We start from the raw sequence: 15271 nt of genomic DNA on the forward strand, positions 1-15271 counted from the left end.
GGAGGGGGAGGAAGGGGGGGGGAACGGGTTTTCAAGTCTTGAAGTCCAGTATTTAAATTCAATTAACTCAAACAAAACGCAGAACCCCCCTCCTCTGGTCTCCAGACCCGCCTTCGTTAGGAAGGACCCTCTACCCAATATTATTGCTGTTTCCTAAGTCATAGCTAGTTATTATTTGAGAATAAATTGTGTTCTGGGGGAAATTTATTCTTCAGTGACAAGGATACATTGAACTCTATGCTTAATGGGATCATTTAGAAGGCAGAGGGAATTCCCTATGAAATACAAATGTTGAGATGCAGGAGGAAGAGGTGGAGAAGGAGGAGTTGGGGGAGGAGAAAGAGGAGGTGGAGAGATGAAACGTATAGGTTCTATGCTTCATAGTTTTAAAACTAAAGGCACTGGGGAGAACCCTTGATTACTACAGTAGCTAAATGGATCTATTAGCAATTTGACAAAGTACACATTATTATTCATGGTACACTGCTGTCAGTTAAAAATCAGTCAGGAATATTTATACAAGTAACCATTGGCCAAATTTCAAATAGTCAAAAACCCAAGGGTTTCTCTGAATTTTTCCCCCTCTCTCTCAACACCCCACTCCACCAAATTCCTACAAACCCAGTTTCATACATTACACGCATTTTCTCTTCACCCCTACTAGTTCTTCTTCCAACACTGTAGGGCAAGAGCTTCCTTTCCTGATCGCTGCACTGGCCCCAGAGCTGGTCTGCCCTTTTCTTCCTATATCCCCACCCCATCCCAACTCTTGTTACATGCAAATTTGATCCCCTATAGCACTCTATGCCTTTCAAACAAGCAAACAAAAATGGATCCTTCCCCCCCAAAAAATCTTTCTTTTCCTCCAGCTTGCTCTATTTTTTGTTATTGTAATTTATAAAGGGGTTACAGTTATTTTCGCCAGATAGTAGGTGCAATACTTCTCACACATTTTTAATTTGTATTTGAAAAATAATAAATATTGATATCCCTTCTCATGTTTTTGTCCCCATTTCCCTCCCAATCATCTTGTTTTTCCCCCTTCCCTTTCCTATTTCAAATAAACAAATAAACGAATATACAATATGCCAGGTAACAAAGTCAGCTACTGTAACAATATACTCATTATTTTCTGCTCCTTCTGCTTCAGTTCTTGGTCCAGACCTCACTTTCTCAGGAGACAGTTCTCACCTTGGCATGGCAAGCATCCTTTTGCAAGGTCTAGAGGCACAAAATGACTTGTCCAAGGACTCCCTCCATGCAAAGCAGACAGAGATGGTTTTCAAAGTCACGATTACATGATTTGCAATTTCTAAGTAACACGTTCAAGTGAAGTCAAAGGGTGTGGGGGGAGGGGAGCGCGATTAGACTCTTCTCAGGACACAGCGGCCCTTCTATCCTGGGATTCTGTGAAAGTCATCTGTATCCACATTGCAGGCTGACTTTCACCAGAGAACCCAGAGGAACTAGTGGGGACAAAGGGATCTACTAGGTTATGTGCCATTTCAGTTCTCCTGAGACCCGGGAGAGGCTTAGGGGCTTTCTATCTGTAACCAGACTAGGATTTTCTCCCCAGCTTTCAGACTCCAAAAGGAACTCCAAATCAGATATTAGAGGGACAGCACAACCTAGCTATACAATGTAGAAAGCCCTAGCTGTTGTCTGGGTAGTAGAAATCTGATGTGGCCAAGTCACATCTCACTGTGCCTTAACTTCCTGCTCTATAACGACAACCAGCTCTCCCAAGCAAGGGCATATGATGTTTTCCTGGGCCATATATCGTGTGTGCAAGGTTCTGTACATAACCAACCCTTCACACACCACCTTTTAAATGCCATTTTATTTAATGCTCACAATAGAGATAGAAAAAAATGCTTTTGTTTCACAGGAGAAACTAAGGCTCAGATGTAGGTGAATAACAATTTGAATCTGAGCCCTTTCTATTTTAACCATGAAAAAAATAAAGCCAAAAACCCATGAGCTAAGCCTCCATCACCCAGGTAGCAGTGAACTGGGATTTCTAACCATGAGTACAGATCTTGATCCCCACAATGAATTGAACCTAATTCCAATCTTACCAACCCTTCTTCAGCTAAGCTCAGTATGCTTCCCAGATTTCCTTCCAACTAGTCTTCATCCCTCAAATGTCACTTTGGGCATTGCTTTACTCTTAGCATTTCAGTGTGTCATCTACAAATCAAGAATAATGAGAATTTTTTTTTTTAAAAAAAGACACTGATGTGGGTTGGGGGGGATGGAGGGGCATTTCTCTTGCTCTGTTTGCCCACCCTCCTAGTGCTGGGATGTGAACTAAAGGGCTTGATTATGCTGGGAAAATGTTCTACCTACCGTGCTACACCCCCACTTGTTTAGGAAGACAAAGTATTTCTAGAGCCAGATACCAATGGCTTAAGCCTGTAATCCTAGCTGCTCAGGAGGTTGAAATCTGAGGTTCAGTATTGGAAACTAGATGGTGCAAAAAAGTCTCTGAGATTATCTCCAACTAATCCCACCAAAGCAAGAAGTGGAGGCGTGGCTCAAGTGGTAGAGCACCAGCCTTGAGCAGAAAAGCTGAGACAGAGCCCAAAGTCCTGAGGATCAAGGTCCAGCACACACACACACACACACACACACACACACACACACACACACACACACACTTAAAATAGAATCCCAGCAGCAAAATTATGTTAGCGTAATTCAGCAGCCAAATGTGTTACACACTATGGGGGAATGGAGTGATATTCATGACTCCGAGGTTTTCCTGGTACCGAGAAGAATGGATGTTTTAATCCCTGCATTAGCATCGACCTCCGAAGAGCCCGCTCTAACTTAGATCTACGAACCAGGGTAGTCGGGGTTCAGGGTCAGAGACAGGGTGAGCCTCCGGCCAAAAAGAAAACTAGCTATTAACGCGCGTTATCGGGGACCCGGGAGACAGAATAAAGGTTGGGGGTGATGGTTTGGGTGTCTCGGTGATGTTCTGAGGCAAGGACAGGGTGTCGGTCGGGGTAAGAGTCTGTGAAGGTGTGGAAGGTCGGGGGAGGGAAGGAGGGAGGGGGTGCAGTCGTGGGGTGCCAGGGCTCCCGGGAGGCCGGGGAGGTGAGGACGGCGCCTCGCCGGCACGCGGGGTCCTGGACTGCGCGCTGCCTTCTCTGGGCGGCGCATTCCGGAGCCGATTCCAGCGCCGTGCAACCGGTTCCCGCTCCCGCCGGTGAAATTGCCAAATTAAAATGAATCATTTGGGCCATAATGGCCGAGGCCCTTATCGGGGGCGGGCGGACCCGCGGCAGCGCCTTATCTCGGCGGCGCACACGGCCCCAGCGCGCCTCGGCCCATGCTAACGAGTCCTGGAACGTGAGCGGGATTAGAGCGCGGCGGGGGCGGCGCGGGCGAGGCGGGGCGGCGCGGGGCGCGGGGCGCGGGGCGGGGGCGCGGGGCCGGGCCTCCGCGGGCGGCGACAGCAGGCCTCAATATGGCCATGCGCGCACCCCCCGCACGGGAAAAACGTGAGCATTCTGGCCGTTGCTTCGTGGGTGGGGTGGGGAGAGGCGACCTGCAGCCTCCCACGGAATCGCCCGTCCACGTCTTCTTCTTTCACGACACCTTGCAGAAGCAGCCTTCGCTCCTTTCCTCGGGGTTCTTTCCACGAGGAAGGGGGGATTTCCCCCCCCACTCACATCGCCCCCCCCTCCCCGCGCCGTCGCCGCCCCTCCCGCCCCCGAGACTCTCTTCCTTCCTTCCCCTTTTTCCTTACGCAATATACAGAAATGCGCGAGGCCGTGGTTGGTTTTCATTTCTTCTCCGTGGTTGTGTGCATGCGGTGGGGTTGTGAGAGTTGCGTGTGTGTGTTGGGGGGGGGATAGCGATCGGCTGTGTGTCCGAGCGTGACCATGCCCGCCCGGGGTGTGTGTGTGCGCGCTCGACCCCCGTCTCCTCGCTCGCCCGCCCTGGGTCTCGGGGTGTGTGGCCCCGGCGATGGGTCTGGGCGGTTTGGCGGGTGGGTCGGGTGCGTGGTGCCGGGGCGGCGCGGGCGGGGGGTCGAGTCGGGCCGGGCTCCTCCGCGTCCCCGCTGTGTGGGGGGGGCATGTGTGGTCTCGTCCACCGTGAGTCGTGTGCCTTGTGTGCTCGTGTCCTTTAGAGGTGCATTTGCAAATCGCTGGGGGGCGCGAGTGGGGGGGAGGGAGAGCGAGAGACCGAGGGACGCTGGTGGGGGCGTCGGCGCGGGGGGCGGGGAGCGGGATTTCACATTTTATTCCAAATTATGATGTATTCGGGAGCCAGTGTGGGCTCGGGTGGCTGAACCTGCCCGTCGGGCCTGCCGCGCCTCGGTGTCCGCGGGGTTCGATGGTGGGTGGGAGGCTGCTCGGCGCTGAGGCCCGCGCCTGCGAAGCCGGCGGCGGCGGCGGGCTGGGGTCCGCGCCGCGCCCGCGCACCCCCCGCTTCACCCACTTCTGGTCAGTTTCACGGGTGCTGCCGCCATCGCCCCGGGGAAGAGGCCGGGTAAGGACAATGGGCGCGTTCTCCAGACTGGGTACGGTGGGTGGTGGTGGTGGGGGGCTCTGGGATTACCTCCAGGGAATGTCCCCAACCCCTCCTCGAGGGAGGGAGCTCCCGACGGGGACCGGAGGCTGGGGCGGACGACCCGACGAGTGCTGCCTCAACTCCGGCAGAAAGCGTTGCTCCAGGCCAGTCATCGTATCCTCATCACAACTCTCATCCACATCCATTTTAGTCCAATAATCGTCCAGAAGCGCGGCAGCCCTCGCTTTAGCTTCTTTAGAGGGAGAACAAAGCGGCGCAGTCCCGTCTCCCCACCCCTCCGCTCGGTTTTCTTAGCGGCGGGCTTTAGGGGTAGAGAGAGAAAATGGAGAGAGGATCAGAGAGAAATCCAGTCATAAAGCAGACATGAACCCCCAACTAACGTGGACGGACTCCCCCGCCCTCAATTTGGATTCGAAGAGAAATACCATCTCACTGGTTGAAACGGGGAGGGGGAACAATTTTAATTTTGCATTTCCTCCCAAAGTCATGATAAAAAGACGCTTTTTGCAATCAAGCCAAGACTTCGATCCGTAAACATCATAAACTGAGCGATTTAGGCGAAACAAATCTAACAAAACCAGTGGTGGTGGTGTCGGGCGGGGGAGATAAATAAGGAAAGTAAATCCAGTTACACCGATTGGCTTTTACCCACCTTCTCTTTTGCCTTATTTTATTGCTGCGACGCATAATTAACATTGCTCCTGCGTGTCAAAACCCGGAAAAATCGAAAATCGTTTTGTAAGGGAGGGAAAGAAGGAATTTCTGCCTTTTTATTTCGCCTTTTCCTTCTCTCGTAGCTTTCCCTTTTCTTCCTTCCTTCCTTCCTTCCTCCCCTCTTTCCATCTCTTTGTCTGTCAGTAGGGAGAAAAGAAGGGCCCTGAATAGATCACCCCAGCCCACCATCCCCCCGTTCGGAATCCCTTCCTGCAGGAATGGGTGCACGGCCCTCGGAATGGGTTCTGGTTAGATTTGGGCCGGGGGCGGGGGCGGTGGACGGGCTCCCCTGCCTTGAATTAGATAAGACAGGGGTTCTAGAGAGAAATGGCAGAGGAACTCGGGGGTTCTGCCCCACGAACCCATTTTCGCCTTTCCGTCCCCGTCCCCGTCCAGCCGAGGGCTGCAGCCGCCGCTCCCGGAGGCCGCAGCCCGCTCCCAGCCCGGGCTGCGGAGCCCCCCGCCAGGCCGCGGCCGAGCTCGCACACCACACCCGGCCACCGGGAACCAGGCTGATCCCAGTGGCGAGGGTCGAGACGGTTCTGGGCAGCCGGCCGAGCGGGCTTGTTGTTGTGGGACTCGTTCTTTCTGATTGGTCAGGTGTGGGGCTCGTTTCGTCGTTTGATGTGGACGGGGGCTGGGGGGGGGGAAGGGGCTCCATACACCTGCGGGTTGGGGGGCGGAAAGCGGTTCCCGACTCCCAGGGCTGGCGAGCGAGGGCACGTGAGGTAATTCCCAGCCACTGACCCCCATTTCTCTCTCACCCTCCCTCTTTCTCTCCACCCCCATCTTTCCTGGAAACTCGCCTTGGGCGCGGCAGAACGCCCAGGACCTCAGCGCAGCCTAACTAACGCCTGGCCTCCCAGCGAGTGGGGGGGAGAGCAGACTCCCCCAACCCCAGTCTGGACCCCTCTCGACGGAGACGTGGAGGTTCTATTCAGAGGGTCCGGTCTGTCTAAATATGCCCCAGGTGAGGTTTTGTGTGTGAGTGGGGGTGAGTGGCCGTGTCGGTGGAAACAGGGTGCAGGAAGGTCTTGGAGTTCCCTCCTGGGGAGGGGGAGGCTCAGGACGGAGGCGAGCGCAGCCTCGAGTGCCAGCCTCGGAGAGGAACGATCCAGCCTGGGAGTCGGGATCTGACTGCTTGCCTACTAGCTACCTCGGAGCCCCGGGGCCAGCAAGGCCCTTTTCCTTTTTCCGGCCTCCGGTAAAACCAGCTGGTTGGACTAAATCCTCCAGGCCGCTCCCCGCCGCCGTCCGGTCCGGTGTAACTTTGTTACAGCTATATCCGGGTGGTGCAGCTCCTGCCGGAAGGCCGAAGCCTTCGGCCTGTGTGGGCCCAGATGCAGGGCTGGAGGCCTAGGGTGGCCAAGAGAGCGGGAACACCCCTCCGTCTTCATAGGCGCAGGATGCTGTCCTGTGGGCTATGGTTTTAGTGCCAAGTTTGGGGCTCTGCTCTGAGAGGAGTAGGGTAGGAAGGATTCTAGACCCGGTCTATGGCGGTGGTTCTAGCCTACAACAAGCTAAAGCTATTTAAGAAGATTTCCATGATGGAGTTTGTGTGTGTACCTGTGTGTGTGTGTGGGGGGGGTGTGTGTAGCAGTGGTTAAAAGACTTCTTGCCTGTCCCCAGGAGGGAGATCTCAGGAGACACCATTCTGACCATGCAGCAATTGGGGGGTGGCGGGGGAGAGGTGCGGATCCAGAATGGTGAGCTCCAAAGCTGGGTCTCTGCTGCACAAAGAAGATAGTGGTGAAAGGATGGAATGCTCTCCTCTAGGGCCATCCAACCCTAATCCTTGCTGCTGCTTCTCTATATTCCAGAAATAAAAGCAAATAACTAAGTCACCCCAGCTTTCTTTTCATCTTAATGGAAGCCCACTCAGTTTAGGGGCAGGTAACTAGCTATAGGTGCTTTGTGAGTCCTTTGGTGGCTTCTTCCCTGGCATGGGCCCTTGGCTGGGGTGATTCTGGTCTCTGAAGAGTAGGCAGGATTTTCCTGAGTAGGGAGTGGTTGCTAGAAGCCTTGGAAATAGGGATATTTATAGGCATCTGGAGAGGGCATTGGGGCCAGGGGCAACTCATTTCAACTATGTGTCCTCCTTGTCCCCTGGGAACCTGCTTTTGCTGCTGCGGCAGAATTAATCAGGGGTATAAATGTGTCAGAAAAGGGAGCTGGAGCTCAGTGATTGCAGTGAACGTTTGGAACTCACTTGGAAGCTGAAAGGAACGACTGATTGATCCTTGGGCGGCGCGCACTGATGGTGGTAGCAATGAGGTAACCTCAAATTTGTACCTTTCTGCAGGGGCTGGAATATTTTTGGTGCATTTCAAGTGGGAAGAGGGAGACTAGGATGGCTGATGTACTTCAGATTCATTTCCAGTGGACTTAGTGTCTTGCTTGTGGCATTCTATGGATACAGACCTTTAAGAAAAATCTCTCTTTTGTTAGAAAACTCAGTTCCGACAAAGCATGGCAAATCCACTAGCTTTGCAGCTGGTGACAAGGAATTTTGTCTTTTCAGATGGGGTAGGGGCTGGAGATATAAAATAACGTTGATCTCTGCCTTGTGGCAAGGCGCTGGGTTCTAGAGGCGGTGGCTGGCGGGGTGGTGGTGGTGGTGGTAGTGGTGCTGGTGATGGGTGGTGATTAGTTTCCCTTCTAGAGTAGGAGAGATGGTTCCCAGGACAACTCTGCCTCTGACACTGCTGTGGCAGAATGGGAGCTCAATGTCTGTAGCCAGTGGTTAGACAGACTTATATAGAGCTAAATTGGACTCTCATTTAGCTATTTTGTGCCTTAAAATAACCATTGTATAAAAATGAGAGCAGAAATCCTATTTTAAGCATTTACGAGGCCTCTGGTTATATACATATATATACATATTTGTATAATCAATATTTATGTCTATCTATTGAGGTGGGATCTTGTTGTATAGGCCAGGCTGGTTTCAAATTTACAATTCTTTATTTGCTTCTCCCTCTGGAATGCTGAGATTACAGGTGTGTGTGTGTGTGTGTGTGTGTTACTATGTCTGGTGAATTGATTTCTTCCTTCTGCTCCTCCTCCTCCTTCTCTTCAAAACAACAGCAAGTATCTCCCAACTCAGGATCCTGGGGTTTTTCTGCTTCCCTTCTTGCCAATGCCTAGCTCTCATTTGGATGAAGTGGGGATGATGGAAGAAAGCAAGCTGTGTTCATTCAGCACTGGAAATTCTAGGTTCCAGGGTGTGTGTGTGTGTGTGTGTGTGTGTGTGTGTGTGTGTGTGAATAGCACAAAATAAGCACTTACAGGACATATCAGGAAGGGGGATGAATTGAAGGACTCTTTGATGCTTCCTCCTTTTAGAGGGGGATCTAAGACCTCACTGGTCTGGGGAGCACTATTTGAATGGATAGGCTGTATCACCTCAGCCCGGCCTCCTTTCCAGACCCCCCCAGATCTGAGTCCCGTGGAGCAGAATGGGGGCAGAGCACACTGAACTGTAGGGCCAGGATCTTTCCTGTGCTGCCTGTCTTCTCTGGGTAGGGTAACTGCAGTTGCTCAGTGTAGACACCTATTCTAGCGAGGAGGACTTGCTTCTTTAGATGGTGATTATTATTATCATCAGTCATCTCTGGCTAAAAAGAGCCCTCATATCTACTTTCCCCTCCACTAAGTTTCTGGGTGCCCTGTGGAGTTGGTGTGGGGCGGTAGCCTGGCGAGCCCGCCCGTGGCTGAGGGGTGAAGGGTGGCTCTGAAATCACCCCACCCGGGCCTGATAGATTCCCCGCCAAAAGCAAACGCCGGGGCGGGAAGCACAAGGTCGGTGGGGGGATTTGTTCCCTCCCCTTCCCTTGCGGCCAGAGAGGGGAGCCCGGGTGATCTTTCTTTCTCTCCTTTGTACATTTCCTTCCTCCTTGCCTTCCCTTCGGCTGTTCTTTCTCTGGCGGCATTCCTTTTCGTCCAGTGTCACTGTCTTCTCTTTACACCTCGGCGTCTGTGCCTCCCGGCACTCCCCCACCCCAGACTTCCAATTTTGAGAGCCTCCTCCCCTCCCCTCCGCCTTTCTTGAAATTTTGCCCCTGGCCTTCAGCCTGAGGACGCGGGGTGCGGGGTAAGGGGAGGACACCGTCCTCGTGGCCCCGAGTGTGTCCTCTGCTCCCCGCGTCGTCGCCCGTGGGTCGGGGGCGGCGGTGAAAGCGGGCATCCGCCCGTCCGATTGTCTGTCCGCAGGATGACCGAGCGGCCGCCCAGCGAGGCGGCACCCAGTGATACCCCGCTCGAGGGACCGGACGCGGCCGAGACCCGCATGGCCCCCCCGCATCTGGTCCTGCTCAACGGCGTCGCCAAGGAAACGAGCCGCGCAGCCCCCGCCGAGCCCCCGGTGATCGAGCTGGGCGCGCGCGGCGGCCCGGGGGGCGGCCCCGCCGGCGGGGGCGGCGCCACCAGGGACTTAAAGGGCCGCGACGCAGCGGCCACGGCCGGCGAAGCGCGCCACCGGGTGCCCACCACCGAGCTGTGCCGACCTCCCGGACCCGCCCCGGCGCCCGCGCCAGCCTCGGTCCCCGCGGAGCTGCCTGGAGACGGCCGCATGGTGCAGCTGAGCCCGCCCGCGCTGGCGGCCCCCGCCGGCCCGGGCCGCGCGCTGCTCTACAGCCTGGGCCAGCCGCTGGCCTCGCTCGGCAGGTGAGGATCGGGGTGGGCCCTGCTCCGCTTCTCGTGGGGGCAATGGTGGGGCGCAGGAAGAGAAGCCCCTGAGCCTGCCTGGAAGCTGGAGTCCGCGCGCTGGGAGGTGGGGGTGCCCGCCACGGGGCGGGGGCATGCGTAGGGCTGGTGGGTGGGGAGTGGCGCCCAATGTGCAAGGTGGTAGTGAGGAGGATGGGACAGAATGCGCACGAGTGAACTTACTTTTGAGAGTTACTGGTCTTCTGGAAGCTGCGGGAGGACCAAGCAGGAAAGGATATACCTGGGATGTGTAGTTGGGGACAACCCCCTCTTTTTGTTTTGTGCTACTACTGGGGCTTGAGCTAAGTGTCTTGGGCTCTTAGCTTTTTTCCTCCACGCCTGGCTTTTTGCTGGTTAATTGGAGATAAGCTTCTCCTGGGCTTTCCTGCTGGGGCTGGCTGACTTTGAACCATAAACCTCAGATCTCAGCCTCCTGACTAACTACAATTACAGGTCAGAATCACTAGCTCCAGCTTCTGAATTTCTGCCCCCCCTTGCCCCCACAAACCCCAGGACAGCTGGTTCTCCTACTCCCAGCTTCTCTGCTCCTAGTCCCTAGCTGTAATTCCTGGGACCACATTATAGCACCTGTATTGTGATTTGTGAGGAGAGATGGGGAGAAGCAGAGGAGGTAGGGGTAGAGAGTAGGTCAAGCAGTGAGAAAGAGCTGTAGAGTGGTATGATGGCCTGGAGAACTTAAGGGGAAGAGGACCCAGTGTCCTATCCTCCTGGGAACTGTAATTATTTTTTAAAAATATTCATTTATTTGCCAATCTGAGGTTTGTACTTGGCTTAGGCATTGTCCCTGAGCTTTTGGGCTATGCTAGCACTCTACCATTTGAGCCACAGCGCCACCTCTGGCCTTTTCTGTTTATGTGGTACTGAGGACTAGAACCCAGGGCTTTGTGCATGCCAGGAATGTGCCCTAAGCCACATTCCTAGCCCTGGGAACTGTATTTTGAGATTGGCAGGAGGGCACAGTGTGCCTCTGTGTGGTGCTAGAGTTGTATACCATCTGGTATGAAGACTACATTGCTTGTGTAGACAACCTGTTTAGGAGATGAGATGCTGAGTGGATTGTGTGCTTGTTTCTGGAGAAGAAGGAAAATGCTGTGGCATGCGCGTGCGCCTGTGTGTGTGTATGTGTGTGGACTCCTTTTGCTTGTATGTATGTCTGCGTGAGTTCATTAATTCTTGTATCCTCAAGTCAAGTGCAGAAGGAGCGGGCTTGCCTTCCAGGGATAGGAGGCTCTGGACACACTGGAAAGGGCCTGCTGAGTCATTTTGTCCACCTTAATATGATGTTATAACCTTTCCACAGCAGTTTTTTTGGAGAGCCTGATGCCTTCCCTATGTTTACCACAAACAACCGGGTGAAGAGGAGACCCTCCCCCTACGAGATGGAGATTACTGATGGTGAGTCCACACTGCTCCCTTACATTGGTTATGACCCTCCGCAGGTGGAGGGGGAAATCGGGCATTATTCAAATGTTTCCCATATGTAAGAGGGCCACCTTGGCACCCCAAACTGCCAAAGCTTTTTGCCCTAGAGCTGAGCCAGGAGGCCCACACACACAGTCCTGAGGAGAGAGGACATGGGGAGGGACACAGTGGCATTTAAGCCAAAACTGTAGTCACTTCTAGTGCCCTGCTTAGGCTCTAGTACTACATGCTGGCAAGGATAAATATGAGGGAGGACAGAGACAGACATTCCATGTCCCCAACTTCAACCTGTGATCCCTAGGGAATCCCTGCATTGCCCCTGAAGCCCACTTAAAAGCCTGGAATCCACTCCCTGTCTGGAATTGTGCTTTCATCAGTTTATGCCCAGGTCTCTTCATTGAAGGATTCTATGTCCCCTGTTACATGCTCTGAATTGACACCTGGAGTTCCTCTGGCTACCAGAGTCTACCCTGGATCTTTGATTCCACAGAGGAAGCTCAGCACTCTACAATGGCCCCATACTTTAGGGGAGGGGATGGAGAAAAAGGAGACTTAGAAGACCCTCTTCCCCCCTTCCTCCTCCTCCTCCTCCTCCTCCTCCTCCTCCTCTTCTTCCTCCTCCTCCTTCTCCTGAGGACACAATGTAGTTGGAGCCCAGACTGTGAGCAGAACAGGCTTTTCAGAGCTTCAGGACTTTGGCAAGTTCCTGGAACTGTTGGGACTTCTGGTAGTCTGGGGCTCTTATGAAAGGCACTGAGGCTAGAGCCAGCAAGGGGGGCGGTGGGCCTGGAGGGGCTCTGGAAGTATACCAGTGTCTTCATGTTGCTCCTCAGAGAGGAAAATGGGGTTAAGTATTTATTTAGGGCCTGGCTTAGGGTACGTTCTGAGCACCCCCTGCCTGTTTGGAAGCCAGGAAGGGAGAGTAAGCCCCACTTCTACCTAAATCTGGAGCCTTGTGTCATTTTCACGACCCTGATCCCAGCACTAGCATATTGCTAATAGTCCTCAGGAGTGATTTCAAAGGGTGGGAGTAGTGGGGGTAAGGGATAGAATAGCAGCTGTCACTTGGATATCTACTGTGTTCTGTGGACACAGTAGGTGTATGTACTCATTTTCTTTTTTTTTTTTTTTTTTTTTTTTTTTTTTGCCAGTCCTGGGCTTGAGCTCAGGGCCTGAGCACTGTCCTTGGACTTTCTCAAGGCTAGAGCTCTACCACTTGAGCCTCAGCACCACTTCCGGCTTTTTTCTATGTATGTGGTACCAAGGAATTGAACCCGGGTCTTCGTGCATGCTAGGCAAGCACTTTAACCACTAGGCCAAACTCCCGGCCCCTATGTACTCATTTTCTACTCAGTCCTACTGCACAACCCATGAGGTTGTTTCTATTCACAAAGGAGGAAAGTGAAGCTCTGAGAGGTCAAGCAGCCCATTCAGAACCACACAGCTGAGTCCTAACCAGCCTCATTGCAGTGATGTAGGTATGGGTTAAGCTTTCAAATAGGTCCTGAACTCTCCCTACCATCACTGTGTCCTCCGATGACATAACCGAGACAAGGAGCCAAGCACAGAAACATTGAGAATGGAGAGTCATAGAGAGGATGAGGGGACCCTGCCTGAGGGGTTGTTTAGGAAAAATCTCAGGGTGAGGTTCACAGATTGGGCTGGGAGGAAGAAGTGGGTGCTTCACAGTGGCTGGAAGATCTCTTCGGGAGATCTCCACCTGTCTTCCTAACCTCAGTCCTCTGGATTCCAGGTCCCCACACCAAAGTCACGCGTAGGATCTTCACCAACAGCCGGGAGCGATGGCGGCAGCAGAACGTGAACGGGGCATTTGCAGAGCTCCGAAAGCTGATTCCTACACACCCCCCAGACAAGAAGCTCAGCAAGAACGAGATCCTCCGCCTGGCCATGAAGTACATCAACTTCCTGGCCAAGCTGCTCAATGACCAGGAGGAAGAGGGCATCCAGCGGGCCAAGCCCGCCAAGGACCCTGTGGTGGGGGCTGCTGGTGGCGGGGCAGGGGCTGGTGCACCTCCAGATGACCTTCTGCAGGATGTGCTTTCTCCCAACTCCAGCTGTGGCAGTTCCCTGGATGGGGCAGCTAGTCCGGACAGCTACACAGAGGAGCCAGCTCCCAAACACACTGCCCGCAGCCTCCACCCCTCCCTGCTGCCTGCAGCTGATGGGACTGGCCCACGGTGATGGGGCTGGGATGGCCCAGGACCAGCCAGCAGGGGCCTGTAGGCCACAGGGATGGTGGACCACCAGGCACCATGGGCTGAGAAGCAGGGCAGTGGACTTGATGAACTTCCCTCCAGCCTGAACTTTGGGAAGCCCTAACTGACCCTGGGCTGGCTTTTCTATTTCCTGCTTCCGAGGGAGAACAGGAAAATGGAGTGGAGTGGTAGGTACTTTTTCTGAAGATGGCACGGTCTTCTTCTCCTTTCCCCAATGTCCCTAAGACTTCCCAAATAAGGGGCTTAAGTGTCACTGGTTTTGGCCCAGAGTTTTGGAGCCCTGTCTTTGCTGAAAGCTGGAGTTGTCAGCCATCATCTAAGGTGTCCAGAAACCTCTGCCTTGCCTTTAGCCCCTTCTGAGCTGACTGGAGTGGCTTCTATGGCAGCTTCTGTCCCAATGTATAGGTACCCAAGAGTTGTCCTTTTTTTTTTTTTTTTTTTTTTGAGCCTGGTTTTAACCCAGTCTAGTCTTGTTCTACCCAGCTTGCCAGTGGCTACAGAGTCACAAGCCTCGAGGTGCCTTCTTCAGGGCCTGGCTGACAAGCTTCCTCTGGACTAGCTGGACCAGAGAGCCAGGAAATTCAGGAGCCCTAACTTCTCATCCTGGGGGATCAGAAACCTGCGCTCTTCCCACTGACACTTGCCTTTCTATCTTGTGGCTATGGAGTTGAGTATGTCCTGTTGGGCTTTGTGTGGAGGCAAGGAAAGGGGAAGGGAAATCAAACAACTCCTGCACATCACTGTTGATGAGCAGATGCCACTGTACTGTTGGCACACGTTTGTGCTGGGAGACTGCCCACCGGTGTTCTCCAGGCTCAGTGGGAGTTTTCTCCAGTCAGTTGGTGGCCTGTTCCTCTTCTGAATTGAGCATTAACTCTGTCCAATTCTTTGAATTTGGAAGTTTTGCTTGACTGTAGTTATCACTGGACTCTTTAGGCTTTGATATGACCCAGGATATACAGCCCTACTGAAGGGCCTGGGCAGTCCAGTCAGAGACCAGGCCCTGACTGAGACTCAGACACAAATATTCATTAACAGGACCTTAACTACCCTGTCATTGTGCAGTTTTCTCTCATTGAAGGTGCAAATAGAAGGTTGATTTAATGAAATAGACATATCCTTGCCAGAAGTTGTAAAGGAATTTTTTTTTCATCATTCATTTTTAAGAGAACTACTACAAACCCTTTTGCAAAGTGGAGAATCCTTTTGTAGTGTGGGCCACTGTCCCCTTGTTTATCTCCTGTGTTGATCCAGATGTTTTTCTAGACTCTAGGCCTCGTCTATTCCAGGCCCATGGAAAAAATTGCATTGAAGTCCAATGGATCTGTAATTGTACTCTAAGACACCTCTTTTCTACCAGGCTCTGCCTAGTGAAAATATCCAATGGCCAATTCCTGTCATGCAAAGACCATCACTGAGACTGTGGGGAACCTTTTCTGTTCTGAGCTGTAACCTAATACCTTGCTCCCAAGGCTTTGAGTCTTGAAAACAACCCTAAAATCAAGGAATGATTCCTGCCCCCTCCTCTTTTAGATTGTGTGGTCCAGTTCTTGGGTCTGAAGAAGATATGGCTGACCATTGAAGCATTCTGATTCTGCATCTCATTTCAGATTCTCTAAACCATATCT

At 53.0% G+C, this 15271-nt stretch overlaps 1 protein-coding gene across 1 annotated transcript; it reads left to right on the forward strand.

Moving 5' to 3' along the window:
• The first annotated feature begins 9472 nt into the window (after window positions 1-9472).
• Tal1 (TAL bHLH transcription factor 1, erythroid differentiation factor) lies at window positions 9473-14074 on the forward strand. Its single transcript, XM_090333755.1, has 3 exons — window positions 9473-9924; window positions 11285-11379; window positions 13160-14074. Exons 1-3 carry the CDS (start codon window positions 9473-9475, stop codon window positions 13606-13608), a joined length of 996 nt encoding a protein of 331 aa, XP_090189881.1. The 3' UTR covers window positions 13609-14074.
• The last annotated feature ends 1197 nt before the right edge of the window (window positions 14075-15271 follow it).

The sequence above is a fragment of the Megascapheus bottae genome, chromosome 6, assembly GCF_031878675.1.
Source record: "Megascapheus bottae isolate mThoBot1 chromosome 6, mThoBot2.hap1, whole genome shotgun sequence".
NCBI lineage: Eukaryota > Metazoa > Chordata > Mammalia > Rodentia > Geomyidae > Megascapheus > Megascapheus bottae.

What these genes read in the sequence shown, in the direction of transcription:
- Tal1 (XM_090333755.1), top strand. Translation starts at nt 9,473, where the DNA reads ATGACCGAGCGGCCGCCCAGCGAGGCGGCACCCAGTGATACCCCGCTC. An exon ending in CCGCTGGCCTCGCTCGGCAG is followed by an intron (nt 9,925 to 11,284) that starts GTGAGGATCGGG and finishes ACCTTTCCACAG; the next exon opens with CAGTTTTTTTGGAGAGCCTG. An exon ending in CGAGATGGAGATTACTGATG is followed by an intron (nt 11,380 to 13,159) that starts GTGAGTCCACAC and finishes TCTGGATTCCAG; the next exon opens with GTCCCCACACCAAAGTCACG.